The 15,539-nt window shown below is 44.6% G+C and overlaps 1 protein-coding gene across 2 annotated transcripts in view; it reads left to right on the forward strand.

The window, feature by feature from the left end:
• Positions 1-7,810: 7,810 nt before the first annotated feature.
• Positions 7,811-15,539, forward strand: part of TWSG1 (twisted gastrulation BMP signaling modulator 1) — a 71,793-nt gene continuing 64,064 nt past the window's right edge. The window contains exons 1-2 of one of the 2 annotated variants that reach the window (XM_030336750.1): positions 7,811-7,943; positions 9,678-9,831. In XM_030336750.1, coding sequence (XP_030192610.1) covers positions 9,709-9,831 — 123 coding nt within the window. In that variant the 5' untranslated portion in view covers positions 7,811-7,943; positions 9,678-9,708. Of the gene's footprint in view, positions 7,944-8,383; positions 8,626-9,677; positions 9,832-15,539 lie in introns of those variants that run through there. The other variant, XM_030336751.1, reaches the window with a different exon arrangement.

Consider the following 15,539-nt stretch of genomic DNA (forward strand, 5'->3'; position numbering starts at 1 on the left):
GATAGCTGAGTAATATTCCATGGTGTGTATATACACATATGTGTGTGTGTGTATATATATATGTATGTGTGTATATATACACACATACATATATATATACACACACATATATATATACACACACATACATATATATATACACACACATATATATATACACACACATATATATATACACACACATATATATATATACACACACATATATATATACACACACACATATATATATATACACACACACATATATATATATACACACACACATATATATATATATATACACACACATATATACCACTTCTTCCTTATGCATTTATCAGTCGATGGACACGTGGGCTCTTTCCATAGTTCGGTATTGTTGATAAACTGTGCACTAATCTTACCTCCATTTTACAGAGGAGGACACTGAAGCATGGCGATGTTAGTTACTTATCCAGAATCACGTGTCTAGCAATAGCCAGTGCCTAACCCAGGGCTCCGCACGTAATAGATCCTCAACCTATTCGCCCAATATATATTTCTGTTGAATCATTCAGTGCAGTTTCCCATGGGAACTCACGGGAGAAATTTCTCTCAAGCATGGATATTAGAAAAAGCAGTACCTCTAGTTCATTTTTATCCTACTAGTACCGTGGGTGGTCTTCCATTGTCTTCGCTGAGAGAATGCTTAGAATCAATTTGTTACCTTCATCTCAGCGAGTCATTTTTGTGGCCCTCTGAGCCCAGTGTTTCTCTCTTGACCTTATTTTCCTGCCTTTCCAAGTCCCTGTTTATTTGACCCTTGCCATATCATTTGCATTTTTGTAAGCTTCTTCCAATCCTTCCTAGCAAGACATAAGCAAGACATAAATATATGAATAAAAAGAAATAGGCACGACGATGAGATACCACTTGGCGCCCACCGGGATGCCTATAATCAAAAGAAAACAAATGGAAAATACAAATGCTGGCAAGGATGTGGGGAAACTGGGGCTCTCGTACATTGCTGGTGAGAATGTAAAATGGCACAGTGGAAAGCAGTTTGGTAGTTTCTCAACAAGTTAAAGACACAGTTACCATATGACCCATTCCACCCCTACTTAAATACACAAAGGAATCAAAAATAAGTGTTCAAACAAAAATGTGTACATGAATGCTCCTAGCAATACTATTTACAAGAGCCAGAAGTAAAAACAACCCGAATGTCCATCAGCCGATGACTAGATAAACAAAATGTAGTGTATCGGGGCACCAGGGTGGCTCAGTCAGGGAAGCATTTGACTTCAGCTCAAGTCATGATTTCACAGTTTGCGAATTCGAGCCCTGCGTCGGGCTCTCTGCTGTCAGCACAGAGCCTGCTTCAGATTCTCTGTCTCCCTCTCTCTCTCTGCCCCTCCCCATCTCGTGCTGGCTCTGTCTCAAAAATAAAAATAAAAACACTCAAAAAAAGGGGCGCCTGGGTGGCTCAGTCGGTTAAGCGTCCGACTTCGGCTCAGGTTATTATCTCGCGGTCCATGAGTTTGAGCCCCACGTCGGGCTCCGTGCTGACAGCTCAGAGCCTGGAGCCTGTTTCAGATTCTGTGTCTCCCTCTCTCTCTGACCCTCCCCCATTCATGCTCTCTCTGTCTCAAAAATAAATAAACGTTAAAAACACTCAAAAAAAAAAAATCTGGCATATCATACAGTGATGAAATGAAAGCCACAAAAAGGAATGAAGTTTTGATAGGTGCTATAACATATAAACCTTGAGAACATTATGCTAAGTGAGGAAGCCAGATACAAAAAGCCACATATTGTCTGACTCCATTTATTTATTTTTTTAAATGTTTATTCACTTATTTTTGAGAGCAGGGAGCACAAGTGGGGGAGGGGCGGAGGAAGGGGGAGACACAGAACCCAAAGCAGGCTCCAGGCTCTGAGCTGTCAGCACAGAGCCTGACGTGGGGCTCAAACCCACAAACCATGAGCGAGATCGTGACCTGAACTGAAGTCAGACACTTAACTGACTGAGCCACCCAGGTACCTCTGTCTGACTCCATTTAAATGAAATGTCCAGAATAGACAAACCCGTAGAGACAGAAACTAGACTAGTGATCGCCAAGGTAGGGGTGGGGTGGGGGTGGGGGGGTGTGATTGCTTAATGTGTACTGGGTTTCCTTTTGGGGGTGAGAGAAACGTTCTGGAATTTGATAGGGTCACCACTATCTGGTTGCTTAAAATCGTGGCTATACTAAATGCCACCAAATTGTATACTCTCAAGTGATTAGGATGGTAAATTTTACGTCACATGCATTTAACACACACACAGAGGATTGATTTCCTGGGTCCTTGGAGCTCCTCTCTTGTAAGGTGGTGCGGCTCTGAGGTCGTCTTGGGTGGTTTGCTGCTAGGACACTCCTCCTCCCAGCCCGTCATCCTCCAGTCACTAACCTCCCAAAGTCTTCCTCTCTGCCCTTGCAGGTCTGACCTCCCCTTCTGACCAAGCATAAGCCTCCAGGAAGTCTTTCTGATTATTCTAGCCCCACTGATTTCTGCTTTCCCTTGTTTCTTAAAGTGACCATCAAGCTCTTGACTCTATGCAGCCTTATCTTCTTCACTAAATGTTTTTCACCTCTTCATTACTACTGTCATTTTTGGCTAATACAGGTGAGACCACGGGTCCTAGTTTTCATGGTCCTTCCGAGGGCCTCAGAACCCCTGCGCACAGTGAAGTGATACGTTAATGACATAATTCCTGCCCTAAAGAAGCTCCTAACATTAGTTGAGGAAACAAAACATATATGCACTAATTGTGAAATATCAGTGCAAATAAATGCTTTAGGGGCTCAGAGCTATTGGGGACTTTAGCCAGGGAACCCATTCACTGAATTGATTCATTCACTGAGGACTTACTATGTGCCAGGCATTGGGTTGAAACATGGAAGATGACTTTTGATATCTGATAGAGTGATATTTGAACAGGTTTTAAAGCGTGGGTAAGATTTATGTAGCTAGAAAAAAATAAGAATCCTGTTCTTAGCAAAAAGAAGAATGTGCAGAAATACAAGATTGGAAAAGTATGAAGTGTGAAAATAGACCAGCTTGACTTATGGAGAGGATTTGTGGAACATCAAAAAAGATACGCATGGGGCGCCTGGGTGGCGCAGTCGGTTAAGCGTCCGACTTCAGCCAGGTCACGATCTCGCGGTCCGTGAGTTCGAGCCCCGCGTCAGGCTCTGGGCTGATGGCTCCGAGCCTGGAGCCTGTTTCCGATTCTGTGTCTCCCTCTCTCTCTGCCCCTCCCCCGTTCATGCTCTGTCTCTCTCTGTCCCAAAAATAAATAAACGTTGAAAAAAAAAATTAAAAAAAAAAAAAAAGATACGCATATACTGGCATGAAAAGATGGTCTAGATATGCTAAGTGGAAGAAAGCAAGTTGTAGTGAAGTGTTCTTAGCATAATTTCATTTTTCACAAACATACACTAATGTATGTGACTTAAAAAAGACAGAAGGGGCACCTGTCTGGGTGGCTCAGTCGGTTAAGCGTCCAACTCTCGATTTCAGCTCAGGTCATGATCTCATGGTTTGTGAGTTCGAGCCCTGCATGGGGCTCTGCGCTGAAGTTGGGAGTTTGCTTGGGATCCTCGCTCTCTTCCTCTATCTCTGTTCCTCCCCTGCTTCTCTCTCTCTCTCTCAAAGTAGATAAACTTTAAGAAAAAGACAGAAGTACACACAAAGCTAAGAGCAATTGCTAGGGGCTAAAATGGCCTTACGAGGTCCCATAATTTAAAATTTTTCCCCACCTAAGTATGTATTATTTCTGTGATGGGGGCAGGGAAAGTAAATGGAAATAAATTAATAGATATTTTAAATAAATAAGCTACAGAGTTTGGACCTAATTTGTTAGGCAAGAGTGAGCCTACTATTTTTTTTTTAATTTTTTTTTCAACGTTTTTTATTTATTTTTGGGACACAGAGAGACAGAGCATGAACGGGGGAGGGGCAGAGAGAGAGGGAGACACAGAATCGGAAACAGGCTCCAGGCTCCGAGCCATCAGCCCAGAGCCTGACGAGGGGCTCGAACTCACGGACCGCGAGATCGTGACCTGGCTGAAGTCGGACGCTTAACCGACTGCGCCACCCAGGCGCCCCTGAGCCTACTATTTACACTTGTAAATATTGAATTTTGGGAAGCCTTAGGGCTCACGTTTTCTAAGTATCTCAATAGTCCTTGATAGTCCTTTGCAAATCTCCTCTGCTGAAATAGCACCCTCTTCTAGCAGGTGGGGTCTGCATGCTTCCCCCCAGTGGTCTACTGGGCCTCCTGCAGTCCCGGGGCACCCCTCCACCCCTACCTTACCCTTCACCCCCTATCCCCACGTGGGGAATAACCTGCCTGAATGTTAATTTTACATGGTGGATCAACAACCATTCATAGCGAGGGAATGACAAGAAACTTTAGAACTATATATATATATATATATATATATATATATCTCCTCAAGATTTCCTATGTTTCTTTCTTTTTCTTTTCTTTTTTTCTTTTCTTCTTTTCTTTTCTTTTCTCTTCTTTTTTCTGTTCTTTCCAATAGAGAGTGTGTGTGTTCAAGCGTGGAGTAGGACGGGGGGGACATGGTGGGGACAGGGGCAGAGGGAGAGAGGGAGAGAATTCCAAGCAGGCTCCATGCTCAACCGACTGAACTATCGAGGTGCCCCTCTTGTTTTACAACAGGAAGAATTGAGAGGCCTTTAGAAGAAATCCACTTCCTTTCTTCATTCTTTAGGTAGCTTTGCAGTAGACCCATAACAGACCAGGGAGGAAGGATGGAAGGGGGAGAGAGAGTGATGGACAAAGGAGGTTTCTCCTCAAATGGGCCTCCCATCCCCGGTAGATCTTTCCTCCCAGATCAAGCTGGGAGGTGGATAAACCGTGGCTCACTTTAATTCAAATCTGTAAAACCAGATCAGCTAATTGAGTTGAGTTACCCAAGTCGAGAGACATTAAGAATGGGATAGTGGGGGGGCGCCTGGGTGGCGCAGTCGGTTAAGCGTCCGACTTCGGCCAGGTCACGATCTCGCGGTCCGCGAGTTCGAGCCCCGCGTCGGGCTCTGGGCTGATGGCTCAGAGCCTGGAGCCTGTTTCCGATTCTGTGTCCCCCTCTCTCTCTGCCCCTCCCCCGTTCATGCTCTGTCTCTCTCTGTCTCAAAAATAAATAAACGTTAAAAAAAAAATTAAAAAAAAATTATTACCAAAGTAACAGAAACAAAGACATCAGAAAATGCAGGTAAAAAACAACAAAAAATACACATCAACAAAAATCACTCATATTTTCACCAAGAAATAACCACTGCTAACACCATGGTTCTTTTTCCAGCCCTTCTTAAATACCTATATAACATTTTTTTTAAGTTTATTTATTTTGAGAGAGAAAGAGAGAGAGCAGGGGAGGGGCAGAGAGAGAGGGAGAAAGAGAATCCCAAGCAGGCTCTGCATTGTCTGCTCTGAGCCCTACTCAGGGCTTGAACTCACGAACCATGAGATCATGATCTGAGCAGAAACCAAGAGTCGGTCGTTTAACTGACTGAGCTACCCAGGCACCCCTGTATACACAATTTTTGATGTTAATCATTCCAAAAGTATGTACACCACTTTAAAATGTTGGTATACAATGAATATCTTTCCATGCCAACAATATTTATCTGCAATACTAGTACTCAAAGTGTAATCTGGGGACCCTAGGAGTCCCAAGACCGTTTCAGGGGGTTCATGAGCTCAGAATTTTTATTTTAATTCTAATATATTATTTGCCTTTTTCATTCTCCTCTCACAAGCTTAGAGTAGTCTCCTAGAGGCTACATAATACATGATATTGCAGCAGTTTGAATGCAGGAGCAAATATGAAAATTCAGCTGCCTTCTATTAACTTTGACATGTAAAATAATGTCACTTTTCTGTTTTTTTGTTTTGGAATATATGCTTATTTTTCATAAAATATGTCTTTCGTGTTACCTTACAGTAGAGTCTATTATTTTTAAGTGAAATAAATGAATAAATAGTTCTTAAATTTGTTTTAATTTCAAAAGTTTTGATAGATGTAGCACATATAAAACCTCTTCAGAGCCCTCAGTACCTTTCAAGAGTGTAAAGGGGTCTTGAGACCTGGAATTGTGAGAACTTCTGACCTACAATATTACTTTTAATAGGTGATTTAGTCCATTGCACTGGAGTGCCATAATTATTTAACCAATAAGTAATGCCAAAGGATAGGACTTTAAAGTGTATACTCTCAATTATTTCCTTAAGATAATTTCAGGGATGGGGCACCTGGGTGGCTCAGTCAGTTGAGCATCCGACCTGGACTCAGGTCATGATCTCCCGGCTTGTAAGTTTGAGCCCCCATCAGGCTTGCCTTTGTCAGCACAGAGGTCTGCTTCAGATCATCTGTCCCCCTCTCTCTGCCCCTCTCCCACTCATGCCCTCTCTTTCAAAAATGAATAAAAACATTTAAAAATTTTAAAAATATAACTTTCAGGGATGATTTTTAAAATGCACGTTATTTACTTACTGTACAAAAATGGACTAACATTATTAAGGTAATCCAACCCCCTTGGCCAATCAACTCTTTCCATCCATTCTTTCTGTTTTCTTCCAAGCAACAAAGGGGAATGTAAGGCATTTAAGCTCCTACTAGCTTAAAACTCTATCACTATTATGTCACCATTTGCAAAGGGAAAGTACCTTGTGGATCATCTAGCCCAATGGGCTCCAACTCAATCACTCTGGAATCTTTTTAAAAAGCAAATTCCCAGGGTTGTGTGTAAAGATCTGAGCGCAATTCTCAAATGCTTTTATGTACATGCCACTGCTGATGGAAGGAATTCTTTTTCTATAAATACAGCCTGAAATGAGGGCTGCGTCATCCCATGCTCCGGGAGCCTTCTCCTACTTGGGGGTGGTTCGCTGCAGCCATTTGTCTAGCTGTCTGTCCATCCTCTCCGAAGGCCACTGGCCTCCTTCTCGGCCAGCACCCACGTCCCCTCCTCTTTTCCAGTTCCAGTGCTAAGCACAGTGCCAGGCACTGGCTAAGGACGCAGCAAATTTTAGTGAACTGCTGAACGAAGGCTCTGCCCTAGCAGATCCTTATTCAGTTGCTCTGAGCCAGAGCCCAGAAACCTGCCTTTTTAATAATCCGGCCTCCAACATGAGATAACAAGAGTTCAAGTGTCAGCTCTGCAAGGTAGCGGGCTGGGCTACTCCACCACTAGGATGCCTCTGTCTTGCATCCCATAACGGGACCATCACCGCTGCCTCAAGTGGTTGCCGTAGAGAGTCACCGAGCTCGGGTACGTCAATGGGCGGCTGCGCGACATGCACTTGCTAAGTCCAGGGACTGGGGCCTCACAGAGGGTCTGCCCCAGGTAGGCGGACAAAGAAGCCTGAGATGGGGGCGGGGAAGAGGGCGGAGGGGAAAGCGCGCGTGGGCGCCCGGGTGGGTGTCCCTGGGGGCCGGAGTGTGGCCGCTGTTGGGCGTGACTCGAGGGCGGACGGGGCCTTCGTGCGTGAGCGGGGCGGGGCCGCGGCTGGGGCGGGGACCGCGGCGGTGGGCCTGGCGGGGGGGGCGGGGCCTGGGGGCGGGGCCTTCGCGCGGGCCGGGCCGGGGCCGGACTGGAGACTGGGCGCCGGGCCTGGCGGGGGCGGGGCCGGGGCGTGCGCTGACAGGAGCGCCCCGGGAGTGAGAGACGCCTCCTGTCGGGAGCTGGCGGCGGCGGGGAGCCGAGGGCGGGCGGAGGGACCGGGGGAGCTGGGGGGAGGGCGGTGGCGGGCCTGTCTCTTTAAGGTGCCCGAGGCTCGCGGGCGCAGCGCTGAGGGACGGCGCGGAGGCGCGGCCTGCCCTCCCTCGCACAGCCCGGCGGCGCGCCCAGGGCTCGGGTGACTTGCGGGGAAACGAGGGCCAGGCGGCCTGGCGGCGCCACGGCGCACGGTGAGCGGGAGCAGCGGGGCAGCGTCTGCGGCCGGGGAGGGTCCGGGCCCCAAGCTCCGGCCTCTGGAGGCCGAGGCCGCGGACGGGATCATCGGGGCGGGAGGAGCGGGCGCAGCTCCCGCGCGGCATGGTACCCGCCTACGCGCTGGACGAAGTGGGGGCGCCGCCACGGTGGGTGCTGGAGCGGTGGCGCGCAGGCCGGCGGACCCCCTGCGGCCCCCCTCCCCTACCTCGCTTTCAGCGGCGCGTCGGCGAGCGGGGGTGAAGAGCCGCGGTGGCCTCTGCCTCGCCAACCGGCAGCTGGGGCTCCGTCCAGAGGCACAAAGGCTGCTGTCAGTGCCATCCCCTTGGGGACCACGCACAGGGTCGCCAGAGCCTGAGAAACTGGTCCCCACGGACGAAAACAGTTTCGATGCGGCACCGTTCCTGACTCCTCAGGAAAAAGAGAGGCCCTTTAAACAATGTTACCTGCTTTGTACTTGCCCTTGTTGATCTTGAATACTTTTTCCAGTAAGCTTTGGGGAGTAGGATGGAGACAACCATAAGAGATGCGGGGGAAAGTCCCAGTTTTAGTGAGTGTAGGGTGAAAACTAGTTCTGGAAAAAAAAAAAAAATCACTTTTCAAAATACCTTCTTTGGCCTCCACGAATATGTACTGGTGGCACCAGAATCATCCGACTTGGTATGTGCTGTTAAATATATTAGAAAGTTGGGTTACTAACGGTCTTTCGGAATACTTTGTGGGCCTCGCCAGGGCTTTCTCTTTCAAAATTGAGTCATACCTGGTGCAAAGCCCTTTATTCTTTTCACCTTCTTAGAGCTTTTGTTTTACTGTATTTTGTAATGCTTGGAGTAAAAGTTTACAGTAATCATAAAGGCTCCATAAACTCACCTTTTATCTATCTGACATCAATAATCATTTACTTTAATTGATTCGGGGGGGGGTGTTTGAGCTCGAAGAAGTTCTATCTTTTTAAAAAGCTTACTAACCATGTTAGCTTAATCACTGTTTAACCACTATCAGGATTTGTGCTGGTCTTGTTTTCCTTTTCCTTTTTAAAATGCACTGTCTTCTTAATAACGTTGCAGAATCTATGGTACCTATGGTATAGGCTTAAAAGAACATCTTCACATTTTAAGAAATTACTCGGAGTTCTTAATGCAGTTGATAATTTACTACCCCTTGGTTATTTGCTAAGTTATTTAAGAAATGACTGTCACCTCAACTTCTTTCTCTGAGCTGCTTCAAGCTCATAGCTTCTGGCTAATTATGTGAAGACATAAAATGAGATAGTCATAAATAATCATTAGAATAATTTGCAGTTTTAAAATTTGTTAAACGTTTTATATTATGGTACTATATTAATAGTTTTTATATAGGTTTAAAGTTGAATAATGGGCCTGAAGCTAAAGTGGTGCAGTATTAAAACTAGTTATTTGCCTCAGTAATCCGGTGGTATTACACACACACACACACACACACACACACACACACACACACATATATGTATTTGCAGTTTGCTGACAAGACATTACTATATAAAGTAGTTGGTTTTGACTGCTTAATCACTCATTGAAAAGGTCCTTTAAATGATCACTCAAAGTTGTTAATACAAATAATGAGTCTTTGTTTATTTGTTTTGCTTTCCATTTCTGTATTTGTTCTTCACCTAGTCCTTGCCTTTGAATTAAAGTTTCGGGTTTTTTTTTGTTTCTTTTTGTTTGTTGCTTTAGCTTCCTGGGAGTTGATTGTCTTTGAAGAACCATGAAGTCACATTCTGTTTTTATGCTTACTCTGGCCATTCTGGCGTTCCTGACTTGGGTCCCTGAGTCACTGAGTTGTAACAAAGCGCTCTGTGCTAGCGATGTGAGCAAATGCCTCATTCAGGTAGGACTAAGCATACTTTTATTAATATTAAAACGTGGGGGCACCTGGGTGGCTCCGTGGGGTGAGCATCCGAGTCTTGATTGGGCTCAGGTCAAGATCTCACAGTTGTGGGATTTAGCCCTGTGTCCGGCTCAGTGCTGAGTGTTGAACCTACTTGGGATTCTCTCTTCCCTCTCTCTCTGCCCCTCCCTGCTTGTGCTTTCCTCTCTCAAACTAAATAAATAAACATTAAAAAATAAAATGTAGTGTAGATATACAGTGCATAGATATAGATACAGAGTATATGTGTATTACAGAGTAAAGGCCTGAGTATGAGGTCAAGGCCTGAGGTACTGAACCGTGACACAGAGTCTAGGTTTTTACCCCCCATAGTTTTCTTGCATATGAGCCATGTCAGATTCAAGAAGTTTCATCTTGAAATAATACCCGGCTTTATAAATATGCCATTACAAAGTGATGAGTATGCCATTCAGATAAAGAAAAGGGTCCCTTGTGTTACCTAGTTTGTATACCAAGAAGTTCAATTGACTATATTTAGAAAAAAAATTTAGCTAGTCAAATAATAGATACCTTGTTCCTTCATATAATAGTTGTCTATCTGTGCAACAGTTATTCCAAATGTAGCAACTTAATGCAGCAAACATTTTATTTCATGCGGCGTCCGAGGCTTCAGAGTCTAGGAGCGCTCAGCTGGCTGGTTCTGGCTCAGCGACTCTCGTAAGGTTGTAGGCAAATGGTCAGCTGAGATTGGAGAATCTGCTTCTAAGGTACTCGACAGTTACCTCTCTTTCAGTCTTCAGGATAAGCCTAGTGGTATAGCTACCACTTTCATTTTTCTAAAGAAAAAAATGAGGTTAAATAATTTGGTTAGGTTCGTCTAGCAAGTAAGTGGCTGTGGAACAGTCTTTGACTCCAAATCCTGTGGCCTTCCAACTAAACGTACTAGTTACTACCCCATAAAGTTGGGTTAATTAGCGGTGAACTTCACGTCTTATATAGCTGTTCCCTTTTTTTCCCCATCCCATTAGGCCATCAGCAGCCTTCTGCCTTTTGTGTGTCTGTATTTATTAGCCTCCCTTTTAGTTATTGGCTGTTGGCTAAGAAATCCAGTAACCACACATGTTAGAATTCTGTGTAATGTATGAGTCAGCTACGTCCTGGTTGTGATCCCAACATGGAGCACTTGGGTGTGTGTTCTAGAAGTAGTAAGGGTTTTGGGGCACCTGGGTGGCTCAGTCGGTTAAGTGTCTGACTTCAGCTCAGGTCATGATCTCGCGGTCCGTGATTTCGAGCCCCGCATCAGGCTCTGTGCTGACAGCTCAGAGCCTGGAGCCTGCTTTGGATTCTGTGTATCCCCTTCTCTCTGCTCCTCCCCCACTCATACTCTGTCTCGCCCTGTCTCTCAAAAATAAATAAATGTTAAAAAAATAGAAGTGATAAGGGTTTTTATAGATTTGAGGCATTTTGTATTTATTTTGGACATTTTGGTCCTTTTCTTTAATAGTTGAACTTCTAGGAAGCCTGGCCTTTATCTGAGTGTGGTTTGCCACCATCTCATACTCTCTTCACCCTTGCTTTGCATTTCAAACCAAAACATGTAAATATTCGTGGGTTGGTTTTTAATTCTTTGGCTGTGGACTTTTTCAAGCGTAAGTAGAAGGAGGAGGTATAAAGCCCAGCAGTGACAAGCAGTCATTAACTCAGGGCTACTTTGTTTCATCTGTGTTCCTCTATACTGCCCACCCCAGCTACATCTTAACTTCAGGCAAATTCCTGATACCATTTTATCATAATTCTAATCTCTACATTTTAGAGATAAGAACTCTTTAAAACATGTAGCTATTAACAATTTAGGGGGTGCCTGGCTGGCTGAGTTGCAAGAGCATGTGACTTTTTTTTCGTTTTCTTTTTGAGAGAGATAGAGGACCTTAAGCAGACTCCATACTCAGCACGGAGTCCAGTGCAGGGCTCGATCCCATGATTCTGGGATCGTGATCTGAGCCGAAATCAAGAGTCAGACACTCAACCAACTGAGCCACTCGGGTGCCCTGGAAGAGCATGTGACTCTTGATCTCAGGGTTGTGATTCAAGGCCCACGCTGGGTGTAGAGATTACTTTGAAAAAAATAAATAAAGTTAAAGATTAACAGTTATTTTGAGTAGTGTCTAATTCCATACGTGGAAGTTTTGATATGGTATGTCTGCTTAGGCTCCTGCTAGCAGAAAATTTGTAGTCCTGTACGTGAAGTCTAGCTTTTGCTCTGGTTGATGGGGAAGCTGTGATACTTCCCAGGTTGTTTCAATGTAGCTTCATAATTCCTTATTAGAAATAGAGTTCATGGGGTGTCTGGGTGGCTCAGTCGGGTTAAGCATCAAGCCCTTTGTTCGGCCAGGTCATGATCTCACAGTCATGGAATCGAGCCCATTTGGGCTTTGTGCTGACAGTGTGGAGACTGCTTAGGAATCTCTCTCTCACTCTATCTATGCCCCTCTGTCTCTCTCTCTCTCAAATAATAAGGAATGAAGGAAGGAAGGAAGGAAGGAAGGAAGCGAAGGAAGGAGTAAGGAAGGAAGAGCGAGAGCGAAAGGGAGGAAGGGAAGGGAGTGAAGGGACGGAAGGAAGGAACGGAAGGAAGGAAGGAAGGGAAGGCAGGCAGGAAGGAAGGAAGGAAGAAGGGTCTCACAGTGATTTTTATATTCATGTTTAGGTGGAAATTCACTTACATCCTAGTTTATTTTGACTTTCCAAATCTGTAATTCCATTAGTTCAAATAATTACTTCTAAAAAACTTAAAAAAAAAACATTTATTTATTTTTGAGAGACAGAGAGAGACAGAACGTGAGTGGGGAAGGGGCAGAGAGAGAGGGAGACACAGAATCTGAAGCAGGCTCCAGGCTCCGAGCTGTCAGCACAGAGCCTGACATGGGGCTCGAACTCACAGACTGTGAGATCATGACCTGAGCTGAAGTCCAGACTTTTAAACCGACTGAGCCACCCAGGTGCCCCTAGTTCAAATAATTTAAAATTGGATTTTATTAAAATGAATTGCTTGGTAAAGGAATATTTTTAAAAGATAGCTTTTTGGGTGCCTGGGTGGCTCAGGTGTTAAGCATCTGCCTTTGGCTCAGGTCATGATCTCACAGTTCATGAGTTTGACTCCCACACTGGGTGAGCTCGAGCCCTGCTTCGGTGAACACGAGCCCACCTTCAGGTGAAACACAAGCCTGGGTGAGCCCCACGTCTCTCTCTCTCTCTCCATCTCTCTCTCTCTCTCTCTCTCTCTCTCTCTCTCTCTTCTTTTTCTCTCTTTGCCCCTTATGAGATTCTTTCTCTTTGCCCCTTGTGGTTTTCCTCTCTCTCTCTCTCTCTCTCACCTCGCTTGTACCCTCTGTCTCAATCAATCAATCAATTAAAAAAAATAGCTTTTGGTTGATATTGATAAACACCATCAAAGGTTTTTGGTTTGTTTCTTTTGCTTTTAAGATTAAAAATATGTACTATAGGGCATCTGGGTGGCTTAATCGGTTTGAGCGTCTGACTTCAGCTCGGGTCATGATCTCACAGTTCGTGGGTCCGAACCCCACGTCGGGCTCTGTGCTGACGGCTCAGAGCCTGGAGCCTGCTTCGGATTCTGTGTCTCCCTCTTTCTGCCCCTCCCCCGCTCATGCCCTCTCTGTCTCTCTCAAAAATAAATAAACATTAAAAAAAATTTAAAAATATGTAATATAAAAAACTTAAAAAAGTAAAGACTACTATATGAGTGTAAAAACTGGAAAATTGAGTGAGCTTCACCTGCTAAATGGTGAGTCTGGTAAATTCACTGGAAAGAAACTAGGACTTGTTTTCTTTACCATGGATTCCGTGATGCTAACGTTTCTCAGATCTTGTTCCTTCAGAGCCAGGAATCGTCAAAGCTTTCTCTGGAGTAGTGGAGACAATGCTTCTGGTGCATAGTGGCAAAGTATTTGAAATTAAAGATATTGTGGGTTTGGGTCACCAGGGTGGCTCAGTCGGTTAAGTGTCCACCTCTTGATTTCAGCTTAGGTCGTGATCTCATCGTTCGTGACTTCGAACACCGCATCGGGCTCCACGTGCCTGGTTGGGATTCTCTGTCCTCCCCCTCCGCTGTCCCTTATGTGCATGCGCTCGTTCTCTCTCTCTCAGAATAAATACACATTTTTTTAAATAAATAAAAACAAAACTATTGCATGGCTCCAAGACTCGGGATTTTCCTTGTTCATTTATTCATCAGCACTTACTGGACATTGAAGTAAAATGTGATTAGTCCCAATATTTGACTGACTTTCAGGACTCAAAACTCCGGCAGATTATTTCACATCTTCAGCTTTATTTCCTTGTGTTCCACTTACTATCTGGTACGTAACAAACCACCCCAAAAATCAGTGCCTGAAAACACATTGATTTTGGCCACGAATTTGCAATTTGCAGGGCTTGATGGGATAGCTTATGTCTGCACCACACAGCACTAGGGCAGCTTGAAGGGCTGGGGGCTACAGTTATTAGAGCGGCATTATTCCCTAGAACTTTTTCCAATGAATAGAAACAGTCTTACACCTGCCCTGTCCAGTGAAATAGAGCTAGCAGCTATGTGTGGCTATTGAGCACTTGAATATAACTCGTGTGATTGAAGAATAGATTTTGAAATTTTGTTTAATTTTAAGTAATTTATATTTAAGTAGCTATATGTGACTGGTGGTCGCTGTGCTGCATCTCACAAATCTGAAGGCTAACACTGGGGCTAGAAAGATTCTTCAGCATGCTCATTCTCCCTCTGTCCCTCTCTCTCTCTCTTTCTCTCTTCCTCACTCTCACTCACTTTCTCAGTTCTGTCTCTATATGACCTTTCTAGTGTGCTGGTTTAAGACTAGCCAGTCACCTCCATGTTGGCTCTGGGTTCCCAAGAATGTGTGTCATAAAAGAGAGCCGGAGGAATCTTCTTGCCTTTCATGGCCTCACCCGAGAGGTTACCTACTATTCCCACAATGGTCATAAGTCCACCTAGGTTTAAGTGGAGGGAACATAGGCCCTGCCTCTGATAGAGGAGCGTGAGAAGAGCATGTGGATGGCATAAAGTGCATGGACATCTTTGGGAAATACAATATGCTACGTATTAAGTGTAAAATAAATTGGCTGGCTGGGAGATCTCAGAGTTTCCTTCTAGTTCTTTTTTTTTTTTTTAAGTTTATTTACTTATTTTTGTTTTGAAAGAGAACGAACAATCAGGGGGAGGGTAGAGAGAAGGAGAGACAGAATCCCAAGCAGGCTCCATGCTATCAACACAGAACCCAACGCAGGACTCTTAACTCTTGAACTATGGGATCATGACCTGAGCCAAGATCAAGAGTCGGATGCAACCAGGTGTCCCAATGTTTTTTTATTTTATTTTATTTTATTTATTTTTGAGAGAGACAGAAACAGAGTGTGAGTGGGGGAGGGGCAGAGAGAAAGGGAGACACAGAACGTGAAGCCGGCTCCAGGCTCTGAGCTGTCAGCAAAGAGTCCGACAAGGGACTTAACTCTTGAACTGGGAGATCATGACCTGAGCTGAAGTCAGACTGAGCCACCCAAGCACCCCCCTGCTTTTTTTTTTTAAATCAGAGTAAGAAGGCCTTTTCCCCTCTTTCTTTAATCGAAGTTTAATTGACATACAATGTAGCATTAGTTTCAAGTGTACAACATATTGATTT

Source organism: Lynx canadensis, chromosome D3, assembly GCF_007474595.2.
Source record: "Lynx canadensis isolate LIC74 chromosome D3, mLynCan4.pri.v2, whole genome shotgun sequence".
NCBI classification, from domain to species: Eukaryota; Metazoa; Chordata; class Mammalia; order Carnivora; family Felidae; genus Lynx; species Lynx canadensis.